This window comes from Eucyclogobius newberryi, unplaced genomic scaffold (genome assembly GCF_026437365.1).
Source record: "Eucyclogobius newberryi isolate DKJ021-1_F unplaced genomic scaffold, fEucNew1.0.hap1 SCAF_8, whole genome shotgun sequence".
NCBI lineage: Eukaryota > Metazoa > Chordata > Actinopteri > Gobiiformes > Gobiidae > Eucyclogobius > Eucyclogobius newberryi.
Window position 1 is genome coordinate 9,576,636 of NW_027316500.1, and position 17,894 is coordinate 9,594,529.

Below are 17,894 nucleotides of genomic sequence, written 5' to 3' on the forward strand. Positions count from 1 at the left end.
ACCAAAAAAATAGACGAAAAGAAAAGCATGTTGTTTCGTTTAGCGTGATTTTATTGCACTAAAAATATATAAAAACAATGTTCTTATTGTGAGTGGGCTTTCATCTCCCCAATATTGGCCCTCTCTTGGTCTGAAGGAGCCCCCACCTGCTTGTTTCCATGGAAATGTTGTTCCTATTGCTATGATATTTCACAGTATGGCATAAAATGTATCTTTCGGCATGGAGAAAGTTCGGATGTGAGGTTTTAACTTTCTTTCTCCTTGGAATTATGAAGGTGACTTTTCACCTAGTTGCATATTGTGTCTTTTTAAATGCCAAATTGTAATAAATTCCTGAATAATATCTCCATGGAGGCAAGCAGGTCACCAGAAAAGTAACACAGTGCACCTTTAATTGGATTTTAAAAGCGAATTCTTATAGATATATGTCATCATTGTTGTTTAGAACCAAAGTGTTATATTGGGAAAATCCCTCATAAAGCATCTGGCAATAAAAACACGGACCTTAGCAGCGCTCGACAAACTATTTTGGGAACGGTTGCTATGGCGTTACTCGCTTAAAACGAGGCAAAACTTCACTTGAAGTCTCGCTTTGGCCTGGCTGTCTTATTGTCTGGCTGTCTAGCTCAAGTCCCTGCGGTCGACTCAAACACTGCCAACTGCTCGCCGGCAGAAGTCTCACAGCCACACGACCGCTCAAGCTGCTGGGATGTTTACCGTCCTTGTTTTCCCGCATTTTAACACACACAATCCTGCAAAATGTTCCGATGTATTGTATCCGTGTGCCTCATGGCTAACCTTTTTGACAATCTTGTCTAACAAAGCACTTTCCTTCCTGTTGTTTGAACACACCTAACCCACAGGCAAAACTGCTCGTGTCCTCATTCCTGTCTGAAACCTTCGTCTTGTGTTGACTGTGCCTGTACTAGTGTTGTCACGATATCGAGGAAAAGGCTTTACACTCATTACACAACGATAATGTCAATCCCTACAAACAATAATGATAGTTTCTTTAAGATTACAATGTGGTCTTATACTACTTCTTGTTTATTAGTGACATTTTGAGTACTTTTGACCTAATACATTATTTTAAATTGTTTTTATCACTCTAAAACCAATAGATTGATACAAACCATTATTAAACAATTGATAAAATGTCAGATTTTTTCATAATTGTAAAAAAAAAAATCCCAGTTGTGATGTTTTTTGTTTTTTTTGACAACTTTATGCTGTTCTCAAATGTTATTCATTATAAAAAAAAAAAAAACAAGCCTTTGGAGAGTGAGATGCATCCCTGTTTTTACATTTTCTCTTTCCCTTCATGACTGATACTGAGCCGGATGATGTTAGCATGCTAATACCGCAGCACCTGAAGCCCCGGTGTGATCCCTCCTGACACACTTCTATGAATAGCTGGATGCGCCGCCGTGACCCCCGCCTGTGACGGCTCATAGCATCCCCTCTCGGTCTGACGAGCTGTGCCCTTCTGTGCCCTCTGTCTCATCTGCAGGCAGCTGTATGCTCAGGAGGCCGCCTGCCGCCTTCAGGACGAGCGGGAGAGGGGCACGCTGCAGAGACTGTCCAAAGAGGAGTACCTGAAGATGATGATGCCCGACAGCCCTCCAGGAGAGAGCCGAAAGGTGAGGCCTGTCGCTGCGCCGTGTAGTACAGTGTGTGGGTGATTGACAAACCAATATAGCTTTTGCGCCGTCAGCGGAATGCGCAGATTGGCTGTGCTACGAGTAATCTTCAAACATGCTAAGCTAAGTTTCTTTGTTATTGAAATTGAAATTGGTTGGAGTTGCCCGCTGTTTATCTTGCTTAGGCTAACAAAATATGGAACTTATTCTGGTTTTGATACAATAGCAGACGTATAGCATACATCATTGCATATTCTTTTGCAATAAGTCGTTGCTTGTTTTCCCATTCGGGCTGTATCCATGAAGATGTAAAATCCAGCGTTTATTTGTTTTTTTGTTTGGGGCAGTGCATTTCCCCAAAGATACTATCGTAAGAGCAGCACTCTGATTGGTTGTACTTGGGCGGTCCTCCCATTTTAACTTCAACTTCTGAAGAAAGTTGGTCTAAAGTCCTGCCCCTGCAACCAAATATGAATATGTGTAGATAGTCAATGATGTGCCAAAGGGTTTGTGAGAGCTAGGGACGAGTTGCCAAGATTTAAAAACTTACTTCTGATTTTGTGGTGTTAAAATCAAGTACCCCAGGCTTTAATGGATATACACAATACTGTACTATGCTGCTGTAAACACTTGATTGTGGCTATGGGGTAATATCCATCCCGTGTTCCATCAGTCACTCTCTCTCTCAAACACAATAGCGTACACACTATTATGCGTATATGGGCACTGGAGGTAAGGTGGGTAAAGTGTTTTGGCGCTCTCCCAGCCCAGTAATTACCAGGCCCAACCCTGCTTAGCTTCCAAGATAAGACATGATTTAGAGTTCTCCAGATGGTATGACGCATTGATGCTAAGGTTCAGGCAGATTATTTGTGGCGCAGATGACAAAATATTTTAGAACACTGAATGAACTGTGATTTTTCCGACTCTAGTTGGACATCATTTTGACAACCACATTTGGCTTGGGTCTAGAACAGGGTTTGTTGTTTGGCGACTTCCAAACATCACCTGCTCTCTGAATAAGACCATTATGGATGCCCTGTGGATGAGGTCTGCCCTCTGTCTTCACAAAGACCTTTCAGTCCTCATTGACTGACACATATTGTTTGCTTGATTTGGATTCAAACGGGCCGAGTTTGCACAGTCGAGATGACATGGATTAGAGCCAGGAAGTGCATCGATGTTTGATGTTCCCGGGTCCTACTCACTCTATTAATTGCGTTTTCGTTTTCCCCTTCCCCCCTATCCATTATCTACCAAGAAGGGACCCCTCGAGACTCTCAAATGATCTATTTTGGGATGCTGCTTTATTTCAAATCCAAATGCACTTTATTCCCAGAGGAGACGCAGCCACAGCTCCTGGCACGGAAATCGCCTCTGCCCCTGAATGCACTGATTAGTTTTGTCTTGCTTTGTGCATTGAGCGTACGATTTGTAAAGTGGGGGTCCGACCAAAGAGCAGCAGCCGCACTTCCTGTCTAAATGGAGTCAGGTGTATGGGCGCTGTGCTCTGATTTCCCTTCGTTTCATCCTGTTTTCTTTCCGACGGAGAAAGACCTCTGTGCTCTGTGAAAGGTGTGCAGGCTTTTGTTATAATCTCATTCTCCTCTCTCTGATTCAGGAAGAATATTGTGTGGAAAAGCAATCTAGGAGTCGGTCTCAAATGAGGACGAGTACTGTACACAGAAATCCAAAAAGACACATTGATCTTTGGGATTGGGATAGAATTTACAGATGGTTAGTCAAAACTACTTTTTACTACCTTTCCTATTCTGCTGTTTAAACTATAAGGTAAAGTTGACACACTTTCATCCAAAAACACGTATATATATTGGGAGTTTGTGAATATATATTGACAGCAGCACTGACCACTGCAAATCAGGAAGAAAAAGGTGTACGCAGCATGATTAAATGAGCGTTGGCGATTCATCTCTGCTTCCTTATACTAAAATACCAAAAAGTTATGCTTGTGAATGCAAAATATGTGGGAAAGAGTTTGTAAGAACTAGAAACAAGTTACAGTAGATACAGTTTTAACTACTTCCTCCTTTCGTGGTTTGAAAACGGTTTACTGCAGCTTTAAACAACAGCACAGCACCAGTTACTCTGCAAGAAAGTGCATATTTAGTCCTCCAATTGAATATTTTTTTGACAGTATATGACATGGCATGAAAGCAATATTCTAGATAATGAATCCTGAAGAGGAACACACAAAAACATTACAATTCCTTTTGTGTCATGGAGAGGTACAGGTTAATCCTCGTGTTACTTCCGCTAAGGTCACTGCGTGTTGTTCATTGTTGTGGGTGAGCAGGTGCAGGTTTTCTTTGCCAGCCGCGTTGTCCTTTGGGACGTCCTGCCACAGACAGGCGCCCCATTGTGTGTCTGATGCAGAGGGAAGCCGCTCACTGAACATTTCTCGTTTGAACCTGCGCTGGGAAGGAAAAGCCATCTGAATAGGTGGCTGTCCAACACATCCTCCCGAGTGGCCTTTCAAAAGTCTCACATGTGGCAATTGTTGACTTTATTTAGTGCAGGCAGCGCGGGCGGGGGAAACAGGCCAGCGCAATGTCGTACAGCGCTCCTGCTTCTGCTGATAACGCCGTTGTTTTGTTTTATACGTGCATTTGGGATAGCGTGATTTTACTGTGACCCAAATACAAGAATTTCAAACATGCAGTACTCTTTCAAACCATTGATTATAAGGAATGATTACAGCCGTGTTTTATTATTTGAATTATTGCTATACTTCAGTTTAATTGCTGACAGCTGAATGAAAATAACAAAAGCATTAAACTAGTAAATATCCTTAGACCTTAAAGGAATAAAATGGTACAAAAGAAAAAAGATGTGAAACAAAGACAAGATGTGAATTAGACTGTATACTTACTAGAATGTATACTTACTAGAATGTATACTTACTAGAATGTATACTTACTAGAATGTATACTTTCTAGAATGTATACTTTCTAGAATGCATACTTAATAGGGCTTTTTTTTTTTTTTTTTAATTTTTTTTTTAGGAAAATCAAATTGTGATTTTTCTGACAAATATTGCGATTGAGATTAGATTGTGATTTATGTTTTAAAAGTAGGATTCTGTTCAGAGTGCACATTGTAATACAAGAACTAATACAAGAATCCCATTCATCTCAGACCATGTTTTGACACTGCAGCCACAAGATTTGTCCATAGAAATAAAGATATTTTGTTCTTTACGGAGGACATTCTATAAATAATTACAGTCTTGATTTGATAATGGTGCCGTTTCAAATTGCAATTTCGATTCGATTGTGACATATCTGTGCATTTTCATCCCTCGCTTTAGGGCATTTGATCACCTTTTCGTTCGAGAGTTTGCCATTTACTAATCGTCAGTGATCCCCTTGGGTCTTTTGATCCACAGCCAATCCCGTCTGTATAATCATGTCATCACGGGCAGAAATGTTACTATTTCTTTGTGTGAAATGGTAATTATTAAAAGATTGTTGTGGAAGTTTGTCAGGAAATCGATTTTAATGAGATAATGAAAGAAATAAAAAATATGATCAATTTGAGATGTATTTTTCCATAACGCCCTGTCCTTCCTCGTATCTATTCTGAACCAAATGTGAGTACTTGCAGCTCCACTGAATATCGTCTCATTTCAATGTCAAATCCCTTCAAACTTCCAACTTTCTGAAAAAGCAATAAAAACAGATGAACTTTGAGAAAACGCCATCTTTTTGGGGTTTTTTTACAGCGCGTTTAAATGGGAGCTATTTCTTTCCTTATACGAGCGCTCCTTACGGGGGTTCTAATCTCGTAAAGCTGGGTGGAAATAACAGACAACTTTGTTAAATCAACGCTCCTGGGATGGCTGCAATGTTTACGCTCCTTTGAATCCCGCTGTAACGCTGCTTTAAAGACATACTAGACGCGTGTTAAATTGTCACCGTGGGATTTTCTGGGGTGGATGCGTCTTTGAAATGGAGATGGGTGTGAGCTTGTGGCGATGCAGGTCTAGCAGCGGTTACAGCTGGAAAGCCAGAGACGCACACTTTACGCATCTGGCAAACTTGCAGCACGTATCATTTGAGGTCCCGTTTTTAAAGTCTTAATATTTATGTTGGCAGAATGGGACATGGACGGATCGCGTTGGTATTTGAGGTCTCGCATGTTTGAACGGGAGCTCCTCTCCAGCCGGGATTAAGAGACCATATTATCTCTAGCGTCTTGCGTGCGCTGTAATTAACTGGCACATGAAGGGTAGTTAGGTTAGGATTCAGCAGTTTTGTTTTACGGTAAGTGACAGCAGCCCAATATGGTCAAGAAAGTCCAAAAGGGTTTGTTTATTTATAGTACATCTGTGTTTGGGACTTGTATGCTGGCACCAGATGTCACATTTTCTTTTTCTCCCACAGCAAGTAAATCTTTGTTTCTCTTGGCTTTTTGCCCTGGCCGTCATCGCCACAGCAACCATCTGCAAATATGTATCGTGGTATCTATTACGGCATAGAATTAAACTGTGATGTGACCTTGTAATGATCTACCGCAGTGGTTCTCAAACTTTTCTCACCGAGTACAACCTGAGATAATATCTGGCTTTCTGAGTACCACCGGAGATGCCCCCAAACTGGGATCAAAACTAGAGTTAAACGTAGTCTAACAGGAGACTAAACCAGGTCTAAAACGAGACTAAACCAGGTCTAAAACGAGACTAAACCAGGTCTAAAACAAGACTAAACCAAGACTAAACCATGTCATTATGTTATGTAATCCAAAGGAGGAGAAACGCTCAAATAGAAATACTTGCTCAAACTTTAGAAAACTTTGCATACCACCAATGCATTTTAGGGAATGTGCCACAGTATGACAATAATTCCATTGAGAGAAGCAAATGAAGATCCATAGATTCGACCAAGTTACGGGTCCGATCTGTGGAGAGGCGACCCTGCTCACAAAAAAAAATCATGTATTGAAAATAATATACATTTAATGTCATACAGTGGAACATTCCAGGCCAAGCTATAACATCTCTACTCCCACCATAAAAGTAACATCTTGCACCTTTAATAAAAACTAACTGTAAATAAATCACAATAAGAAAGTTGTGATAGTATTTTTGTATTATCCCCTACTTACAATACTTTGTATTGTTTTACTTTATATTTTAGACTTTTAGACAATCTTTATTGATTCACAAGGGAAATTATTGGCACACACATTATTATTATATAATAAACAATTATAAGGAGAATGGTAATACAATCACAATAATAACAAAACATACTTGTCAAATAAGGTATAATTGATATATATTGTATGTTTATGCATAAATAAAATTATAATGGTAATTTTACATACGTTTACCATATCTTCCAGACTATACGTCGCACCAGCCAAAAAATGCATAATTGAATATATAAGTCACACTGGAGTATGAAATGCGTTTGCAAGTGTGAAAATAACAAATAACATCACATATAAGTTGCTCCGGAGTGTAAGTATATAAGTATGAATATAAGTATAAGTCCCGGCCAAAACCATGAAAAAAGGTGTGACTTATAGTCCGGAAAATACGGTATATCTATGTACCTTCACAGTATAAACACATTTCCATCTGTTTTCCTCTCCCCCTTCTTCTCATAGATGTGTTTATACACTTGGCTGTCTAAAACCTTACCCAGTGCAGCTCTCTCACCAGAGGCAGTGCCGTCTTGTCTCTCACATTAAGCTCAATGGCCACAGCTCAGTGCCCTCTGTCTCCACCTGCACAGACCTCCTCCTCTCCTCCTCCTCTACAGCCGGACAGACACGCTCCAGCTGTGCCTGATCCTACTGCATTTTCCTCCGAGCTAACGGTGAAATTGATTCCCGTCATTGTACCCTGATGTTCACGACTTGCCCGCCCAGCTGCCCACTCGAGTGAGCCTGCAGCGTTAAAGGCTAAAGCTATAAGGAACATGCCGGGAGTAAGCAGATCCTGTACTACTGTATATAGACATGTGTAAGTGAAGTTGGCTGTTCATCTGGTGCTACTTATAGTTGGTTCACTCCTGGTTGAGTCGGCCTTTCATCATTTATATGTAATTATGAAATCCTGTTTTGTTTTGAAATATGGACCACTGTTAGTCCTGATGTAGTCGACTGTGTTCACACTTAACTTGGTTTTGTCCTGGTTTGAGCCCAATTTAGTCTTATTTTGACTTGTTTTGCTGCTGTTCCAGTCTTGGTTTAGTCCTGCTCTAAACCAAGGTGTGGTGTGGTGTGGTGTGTTTGCAAGTGTTTCAAATCTGTTTCAAGCTTTTTCTTGATTATTTTATTCCTGATTTATTCCTGATTTCCATGCTTGTATATTTAGACTATGCCGTTTGAATTTTGTCTGATTCAAACATGGATTTTGTTATTGCTCATATGCTGTTACTTTTACAGTGGAAGGTCTGCCACTTGCTTGTATTTCATTTGCAGGTGTTTATTTGTATTTGTATGCTACAGGTCTGACTTTAGCCTGGTAGAATCCCTTGTTTGTCTTAAATGCTACACTGTGGAATATTCTGGACATAAGAAGGCGGCAGAGTACACCAGAAAACTTAAATAGTACATATTTAAGTCCATGTTTAATCCTTGTTTTGTGACTTTATGCAGCTTTACACTTCTGGAAGTAAATTTCTCATTAGTTTTTGCCATTGGGAAAAATTCAAATAGTACAAATTTAAAGGCACGGCGGAGGCTAAGCAGCTCTGTGGTAACTAATGTCCATAACACGGTTGTTTACAGTCCAAAAAACACATTTAAAACAGTTTATAATGTTTCAGAGACAGAATTTAAATCAAAACATAATTATCTTTTTGGTGCTCAGTAGTTACCACACAGCCGATTAGCCTTCAAACTATTTATTTTAATTTGTTTTTCATGTTTATGGGAAAAATGTATGGGAAATGTACTTGACGGTCACTGTTGAGCTCCATACCCCTGCAAGGCCTTTTTTGTTGTTTGTTTCTTTCTTTCTTTCTTTCTTTAAGCTACACAGCCAGACACCCTTCTTTATTGTGACAGTCTTGTCGTCTCCCCGTTTCTCTCAGGTGTCGGCGCCGGGCACCCTGTCCCCGAGGCGCTCCCTGTACCGGACCCTGTCGGATGAAAGCGTGTGCAGTAACCGGAAGTGCTCGTCCTACGCCAGTTCACACAGCTCCATGTTGGACCAAGCCATGCCCAACGACATCCTCTTCAGCACCACTCCACCGTACCACTGCACTCTGCCGCCGAGAATTATCCACAACCAGGGAGCGTCCAACCTGAGGAGTGAGTACTGACAATGTGATCATGTGCAGGAGCGTCTCTGTCCATTTGCATTGTTATTGGCAAAAAGACTAAATCTGTTCTGGTGTAATGGTTGGTGTAGTTATACATTTTGCTCTTGAAATGTATCTAAGTTTAACATTAACAGTTTAGTTTAGTTTTTGTTCTTCATTACTCTTGATTAGTATGGATGGATGGAGTATGGATTCAAGTTTGTCAAAAATAATATCGCTCACTAAAAGTTATAAAAATGTGCACTAACTTTCTGCTGCCTACAATTGTCAAGATTAGGGCTGCACAACATGTCCAAAAATTATCGATATCGCAACAAATACTGTAAATAAATTACAGATCCTCCTTCTGACCAATTAACTTTGTCCAAAAAATTTACTAAAAAAACTAGATTAACCAAAGTTTGAAAAGTTAGACATGTAGATTTCTATTTTGTGTAAAAAAAAAATACATCAAAAGCTGTATCTCGTATAGCAATACTAACCAATACTGTGCAGCTCTTATAAATATATGTTAAGAATATTATCTTAAATATGTATAACTTCAAAAACGTGCATACTTACTGTGAGTGGGGTCAAACCTGTATATCAGCCCTGTGGCCTCACTTTCTTATCTTAAATAGATGCGTTTAATGCTTTTCTGTGAAACATTCCAGCCAAAAGTTTCCATGGAGAAAAACAGACCATCCACCATACACATTTCTAGTTTGTTTTTAATTATTTTTAACTACATATAATCAATTCTAATATAAATGCTTACGTTATTTTACATGATGTGCTATCTCTCAAAATGTTGCTGTTACAATGTATTAAAAGACATTTGAATGAATTGCGATGCACCTGCATGTCAGACTACAGTGGGTCAACTCAAGGAATATTTCCCCCCTAGATACTTTCTCTGTTGTTGACATTATCCTCCACACCACTAAAATTAAATCTACAAACACTTATTTTGCATGTGTCTCTGGGATTATCCTTCCCTCCTCTGTGGCGCCAGATAAGAGCCAGGATTCAGACACTAAGTGGAAGAGCCACTCGAGTCCCTTCGATATCATTAGCCCAACTGGCGCGCTCTTGAACAACACTTCTGGATGGAGTCGGCTAATTGGAGGAGGAGAAGACACTGGAAACTTACAAGGGGCCTGTCAGTGAATGTGCATTAAGCAGACACCTGTCACTGCTGGCTATTCTCTCACTGTGAATATGCATAAGCCGTAGAGATGTCAGAAATCCATTAGTTAAGCCATTCAAAACGAGGCCAAAATAGGGCGAAACTTTGTTTGAAATGGGAACAAACTAGAGCTATACCAGGAATAAATCAGTATTAATCATTTTAAATCAAAACATGGACTTGGCGTGCACCAAAACTTGGATTTGATCAAGTCTCATCCTTGTCAAAACTAGTGGGAAATCGGAAATAGCCTTGATCTAAACATAGGATGTAACGCTAGGAAAAATAAAAACGGCATTGCACAAAACGAAGGCTAATACCAGGACATAATCTGAACAAGAAATATGTGAATGTGGAATACTCTTTGACGTTACAAACCAGGAATATGCCGAGATGGAACCCAGTTTAAACCAGAACTAAATCACTTCAAACCATGTCTAAACCAGAGACTTACTCGGACTAAACCGGGATCTTGCAAACCTAATCTTAAAAGTGTTGCTCACAATAAGACCATCATTGTAACCTCTGTGACCTGCCTGGCCCACTGCTTCTATTGCCAATCCACCTCGACACGAATGCATCTTATTCTTCCATCAGAATTGTCACGACGTTTCATACACAGCATTTCACTCGCACATCTGCCTGGCTCCTGTCCCCCTCATCCCATCTCAAAGCCATCCTCAGCATCTCCCACCGCTGTCATTAGGATCGAAAATGGCTTTTGGAAAGACTTTTATCTTTTTCTTTTACCCTCCTCTGCCCTGTCGTACCTGATGGATTCCTGATTTCTCTAAGGAATTGCGGGGAATTTTGAGCCTCTCTCTCCCTCTTATGATCCGGGGAAGATTGAAAAAGGATGGTCACCTCGAGATATTTTTCTGTTTTTCCCATGCTTCTTTTTCCAAATGTTAGCCTTTGCTGTTTATTGTGGCCGGTTTCTGAGGTTTTGAGTGCGTGGAGAGTAGGATGAGTGTTGTGGATGGACGCTGGAGAGATACGTGTGGCCTTTTATTTGATTGAATTTGAAGCTAATGGCTGTAACACTTAGTTTGAGCAGAAACACAAACACTGGATGATTAGCAAACAAGGAGATGCTATAGCTGTAAGATAAAAATGATGCTTTCCTTGATTGGAATGAAATAATTGTGAACAGTTTGAAGCTATCGAATAAAAAATACAATATGGTACAAGTAAAGTTTTGTTATTAGGAGCTAACGTTTGGCCTCTATGTGGTAGATAGTAGAAGTATTTTAAGTTAAGATTGTATTGAGCTATTTTTGTGCACTTTGCCTTTCATCATGTGTTGTTACTCGGGAGCTGGGAATCTGTCAATGTCATGATTTGATTTTTGGTGCAAGAAAAGCCCTCCTCTTTGCCCCTCTCTCCTTTCCACTTCTTCCCGATCTCCGTCCGACTCTGACGGAGAGGTCCGGTCCCTTTAGCGCTCCTCGTAGACCAGGCATAGACACTTACGGGGTGCCGCCTGTCTCTGCAGATGAGGTTTGGTTTTCGGACGGCTCTCTGGCGGACCGCTCCAAGTTCAGCGACCCCGGCCTCATGCCCCTCCCAGACCCCGCCACTGGTTTGGACTGGTCCCACCTGGTCGATGCGGCCCGGGCCTTCGAAGGTAACCCGGCTGTAGAGCTCCCGCTAGCGCCTTACCTAACCCGCTCCAACGCCACTTAACTCTCTCCCTGTTGCTTCGCGTGTGTGTTTGCCCTTTTAACTCTCCTTTTGCTTGAATGCATAGGTTTGTGTGTATGTGTGCCTGCCTCTAAGTGCTGCGAGCTTTAGCGCTGGGACTACTCGGGGGAATCCTTTTGCTTTTTGCGCCTGTAGCTGGGAGCCCCATTGTGATGCCATTGCACAGACATGGAGACTATTCTGGCACCGTCGGCTCACTAAGACATCGCTTGGGACCAAAGTTTTTATCCTTCCGGGCCCTGGATAGTGTGGTCATTTCGGCTTTCTGCTTTTTGTGGCTTTGTCAAAATATGCAGACGCCTGTTTAGCAATGTTAAGGCAATTTCCTAGTCTTAGAAGTAGGAATAATTGAGGAATTCCTGTCTTTTTTCAGACAACGCAGTCGTGCCCCGAAGTAAGTCATCTTTTCTGTCACACGTCATGCATTTATTTTACATTAAAGAGTCATTGAAAAGTGCCCACGACATCACAGCAAGCATTATCGCTCGTGATCTTTTCGCTGTCATTTGCCATAAGCACATCTTGATCGCTCATGTCACCCTACATCACGAAAGCCTTATCGTGCCCACAAGCTCTCTCTTCCCCCCCCTTTGAACTCAACCTGACCTCTGAGACCTACAAGCAGTGTAGCATGTGACCGGTCACTGGGCATAATTTATGAATACTCCAACTAATCGCTTAATTCCTTGATGCTCATTTTTCTACCACGGATCATTGCCGCATGGTTATTTAAGTGTGGTGAATTTGGTGGAGATGCGGAGCGTATCTGGCAACCGAACAGGGGTTGTCACGGCAGCAGAACTGGCCCAGAAAGCGCTGTGTAAACTGGAGCGTAGTTGCCAAGCAGAGAGAGGCTCCCGGCTGCCTTTGTGCCATGTGTGCTTAGGCAGCGATGTTTAGACCCACGAGAGAAAGAGCAAAAGCATTTTATAGCGTTTAGAAGCCAGGTCATGTGACTCCATGGAGACCGTTTACTATGTACAGTGTTATAAACAGACGGGTTGAATGGCTGCGGTTAATCAAATCAAAGTTAACCTTCAGTAAATGTAATGGATAGTTTCTAAATGTTCAAAAAACAACAAACGACATTCATTTTTCTCATTTTCTAAAAAATTGTACGAAAAATGCAAGTCAACAACATGCAATTTCTATAACTATATGACTAAATTTACTTTATATTGTTGTTTAATTCATTGATGTTCAAAAGTATAATTTTTTATTGTATTAATTAGGTGCAAAAGATAATTAGGAAGAAGTACAAGTTGTATGTTATATAGTTCTATGTTACTGAGTGTACCCAATGTATGTTCCTTCCAAAAACACAATATTCACTCTCATGCAACTATTATTTATTTACTGAAAATAATCTCCCTTTTTGTGATTTTCATTTGTTTTTCCTGTAAATCTGAACAACAGGTCATGCTAAAATGACAAGCCGTTTTCCTCAAAGTCTTTAATCTTTCCCGACACAGAATATGGAAAAAATATTCATTCATATGTAAATGACATCTCTTCTCACTCCGGGCCCCATCGTCTCTTTGTCTTGGAGTGGATTAGTTTTCATTTGGGGCTAAATTAATGGAGGAGTTTCTTAATCTTCTCCATGCATATGCAGATCCTTGCATCTTAAGTGTCAAACCGACGGCTTGAGAAGAAGAGCTTTAAACTAACTGAGCCGTCCTCAAGTGCACGACGCCAACTTTGGGTTTTCCATGGGGCTTTGAATGAGCTTAAGGGTCTGATATGGTAAAACAAGCGTGTCCCGTGCCTTGCAGCTCAGTGCGATGCGGCCCATTACTGATCAAACAGCTGTCAGTGCAAACTCGGAGGGTCCTGTCACTGAGCCCTGGGGAACTCCCTGAACTGTCCCCGAAATGCTCTGTTTCCAGCATGTTTTCTTTTGTCTTCTAACAAATCTCGGAAAACAAATAAAAGCCAAAAAATGCCAGTCAAATTTAAAATGACTTGAATAACACATTTTCAGATGCACAAATGTATTAAGCCTTTGCAACAAATTCAGCATACAAAGCAAATAATATGGACCGAGCTCAAATGGTACTCATCATAATGTTACTCGTCACAACAAATGTTCTTTTATTCATATGTTTCAAAATATGGTAAAAGTCCTCCAGTGCCATAGCCTAGAAACAATTCAGATCTAAATATTTTATTTTAATATTTTAGTTTGCATTAAGTAGAGTTGTCACTAATAATTATATAATTTTTAGTCCAACAATTATTTCTTTTGTACAATGAGACTTTTTAAATACATGTGCAACCAAATAAAGGTTGAGATATACTGACTGACAATTTCTTTATAAACAATATAAATGAATAAAGTGTCTTTTTGATCAGATGTTTTTTTTTCTATTCTGACATTTTGAATGACTAATGCCCTGTCTTTGTTACAAAAATGTGTTTTAGATTCTGTATAGTCCTGATTATTACAACGGCAATTATTTTTTCATAGTCCTCAGAAAATCCTTCAAATCACGAAGGAATAATTTGCCTGAAACCCACTAATTAACATCTACTTTCAATTGCTATGAAGTAAACGATCTGCAAACTGGATTTACAGCAACTATTCGAAGATAAAACTAAAAAAAAACATGAATTTGTCCAATAATGTCTTTTCTTCTCTAAATCTAAAGCTGTATTATGTCGACCAAGCATGAATAGTGGTATGAATGAGTGCATGTGATCACCCTTCACTTCTGCTCGGTTTGCCCGCTCCTTAATAATAATAATAATAATAATCTTGAACCTATTGTCCGTCTGGCGCTGTGTTGTCCAGATCAGCGCGTGGCGTCTTTCTGCACCATGACGGACATGCAGCGGGCCGAGGCTCTGCAGATCTCCAAAGAGCTGACCAGGCGAGTGGCGGAGGCTGAAGGCGCCGGACTGGACTCCAAGTAGGTTTTATTCACCGTTTCAAGTAATAATATGCTAATATAATGATTTTGGCACATTTTGGTCTTGATTGAAGAACGGCATCTTTAATCCAAGAAATATTCCAGCTTGATTAAAAACGACTAATTGAATAATAACCATTTGTGCCTGATAGGTTCTTTGTGAAAGGAACAAAGCAAACGTCTTTTAATTTGAATATCTTGAATATCTTAGAATTACAGCCTGACATGTAAAGCTGTTTTATTTAACTCTATATATCCAAATACTTGACCTGCTTTATATAATGTATTCATACCTGGTATTTACATATGACCTTCTGGGATTTGGATCATGTGCTTACTTTATATTTGAAATATCATGGCCTTTTGATACACTAAAAGAGACACTGTTGCTCCTGTTATAATAGACAGTTTTGTGTTGAGCCTTTGTATCGCTACAACATGTAAAACGAAATGTGTAAAACTAAATTATAGCAGAAGGATTGATGTTTTTACTTGGGAATATATATGGATTCTGCAGAGGACACGCTGCCATTGAGCATAACGTCTCTCTGTCTTGTTCATTTCAAAATAGTCTTGGTTCTGGACATTGCCATTTTATACTTTTTCAGACATTTCTGGGACATTTCAAAAAAGTTTTCTGTTTGTTCTCCTCAGCCCTCCCTCGTCACTCACTGGCAAAGTCAACCAGCTGGAGGTGATCCTGCGGCAGCTCCAGCATGACCTCAGAAAGGTACTGTGCCATATTTTTAGCTTTTTGTTTGCACCTTTGGGGCTTCTTTCAAGTCAGCCTGTCACACTGGTGAACAGGCAGTGAGTTACATTATTGCCCAGAGGTTGCTGTGATGCAAACTTGTCTTTCTAATTTAATATCCTGCTTCCTCTCTGCTCTTTGCCCCGGCCCGACAGTTCTCCACCTCTGCTAATGCGCTTCAAACACAAAAGAGGAAAGGCACTTTAATCGTAACGGGGGGGAAACTCGGGTTTGGCTAATGTTAATGCCTCTGATTTACACTCGGAGCCCCAAAGACAGACGGATGTGTTTATAATAGGCCGTTTATCAGTCCCCGCTGTGTCCTTTTTGCCTATGATTCACATCCTGACATTGCTTGAACGTTTTGTATGATGTAAGGTTTTTACGTGCTGAAACAAACAGGCAATCCAGTATTAAACAAAAAACAGTCCCTGAAGTTGTATTATATGCAGCAATAGAAGTAATATCTGTAGTATAGTAGTTGTAGAAGTAGTAGTATTTGCAGTCATTTTGCTCTTAATCAAAATGAACTTTGAGTAGATTATTTGTTTGTTTGTTTTTCACAATACTATATTTTTATACAAGGAATAGGCTCGATACTAAATTTGATACCACAATGATAATAAAAACACTTTTTTTTAGATAATAGACATTAATTTCATTGTCATTTTCAACTCAAAATCATTTTACATTCTTCCTTATCATGTGGTCTTAGGGTTAGTTCTGATAAAGCTCAAAAAACTGTTACATTTTGTCCTGTTTATATGACTTTTTTTTTTGTACCGATCCTTTCTCAAATCTAAGTATCTAGTTTCGACCACTTTTTGTATCGATTAGTAGATTTACTAGATTTTCGATTATTTTGACAACCCTATTGAACCGTACTGGTAGAAGATATTTTAGGTAACAATTTGAGGATTTTGTTAAACTATTCAAAAGATCTAATATTTACTTAAATTGTTTTACGGAAACAGTCCCATGGAAACAGTCCCATTGTGAAATCCATGTTCTACCCATGCCAACATCACATCAACACTGCAAATCGAACACAAATCTAACTTCAACGTGTCTCTTTTTGCGCATACATCCTTTTTGACTGATTGTATTTTGCCGTTCAGGAAAAAGAGGACAAGGCCATGCTTCAAGAAGAGGTCCAGCATCTGCGTCAGGACAACATGCGGCTGCAGGAGGAGAGCCAGACGGCCACCGCGCAGCTCAGCAAGTTCACCGAGTGGTTCTTTCACTCCATCGACAAGAAACCATGAGCCAGACCGTCACCGTTTCATCACCTATTAACCAATTCAAACACGAGACTGTGCCAGCGTGTTTGGAGACTGTAGCTTAGCCGCCCGATCGGTGAAGACTTCAACCATCGGGGTCCGTTTCCTGTTTCGAGTGAACCTGTCGGTCGCGGCGAACTTTTTCTGACGCTCTTAAAAAGGACTGGGAAAAGGCCCCTGGCTCCTGTCCTTGGCATCTCTAGTGGAATGTAAAGCTAATTTAATCATTTACATAGAAGCATCTACCTACTTGCTGTTGTCACGTCGGTCTACTGTACTGTACATTCAGAATTACTGTATCATACTGCGCACACTGTCGTAAGCAAGAAAGTGGACTGAAAAAAATGGGGAAATTGGACGAATGTATTTGAAGAGTCGTGGCGGTACTCACCGAGAGGAGTCTGGACAAGTGCTGTGGATTGAAACATGAATGTAGCTACAACTAAGAACTATTTTTGGATTTCGGTGTTCATGGCTGTTTGGACCATTTCCGTTCCTCTTTATTCCATGTCTCCTCAGTGTCGTGAGCGCGAGGGTCGGTGAAACTTTCTGAATAGTTTTTGGGGGTTTTTTCGAAGGTTGTTTCTTTCTCCTTCTAAACACAAGCGTGATTATTTTGTCTGTAGTTTCCATTCACTGTCACGATGTCCTAGCAATAACAAAAGTGGTAGTAACAAAGCTGTGGATTTTTTTTGAGAGGGGAAAGCTAGCACAAAGCAGTCGAACGGGATGTGTATTTTACTAAACAGAAGAAAGAGACTGTGCCTAAAACTCTTGGTTGTAAATGGATTGTTTCTTTGCTTTGGGTCTTGTTAAACACATGCCTTGTCTGTGGCTCACTGATACAAACGTTGTGAATGACCGGTGTGTGTATGTTAAACGTATGGCTGTGAAATGTTCAAGTTTTTAGTGTTTTTAGATCATTTTAGAGCAAGCGCCAGTGAACCACAACTACAATGCCAAATGTGTTTATTCATGTACATATTTGCCACAGAAGTGTCTTGTATTTAACACTATTATTTAAGCTTATTTAACCTAAAAGTTGTTTATTTTATTAAGCGTTATTGTTTCTTTTCTGCACTAAGGAGAGATAAAAGCTCTGTGTATGTTGTAAAGTAAGTGTGTAGCTTGCCAGGGCAAAAAA

General features: G+C 40.2%; 1 protein-coding gene across 9 annotated transcripts in view; it reads left to right on the top strand.

Annotated features, from left to right (window-relative positions):
• sipa1l2 (signal induced proliferation associated 1 like 2) overlaps positions 1 to 17,441 on the top strand; it is a 145,625-nt gene extending 128,184 nt beyond the window's left edge. For 5 of the 9 annotated variants that reach the window (XM_072437438.1, XM_072437442.1, XM_072437446.1 and 2 more), the window contains 7 exons: positions 1,511 to 1,640; positions 8,705 to 8,924; positions 11,599 to 11,730; positions 12,181 to 12,201; positions 14,602 to 14,719; positions 15,374 to 15,449; positions 16,589 to 17,441. In XM_072437438.1, coding sequence (XP_072293539.1) covers positions 1,511 to 1,640; positions 8,705 to 8,924; positions 11,599 to 11,730; positions 12,181 to 12,201; positions 14,602 to 14,719; positions 15,374 to 15,449; positions 16,589 to 16,735 — 844 coding nt within the window. In that variant the 3' untranslated portion in view covers positions 16,736 to 17,441. The remainder of the gene's footprint in view (positions 1 to 1,510; positions 1,641 to 8,704; positions 8,925 to 11,598; positions 11,731 to 12,180; positions 12,202 to 14,601; positions 14,720 to 15,373; positions 15,450 to 16,588) is intronic. The other 4 variants (XM_072437441.1, XM_072437443.1, XM_072437448.1 and 1 more) reach the window with 2 other exon arrangements.
• Positions 17,442 to 17,894: the final 453 nt, after the last annotated feature.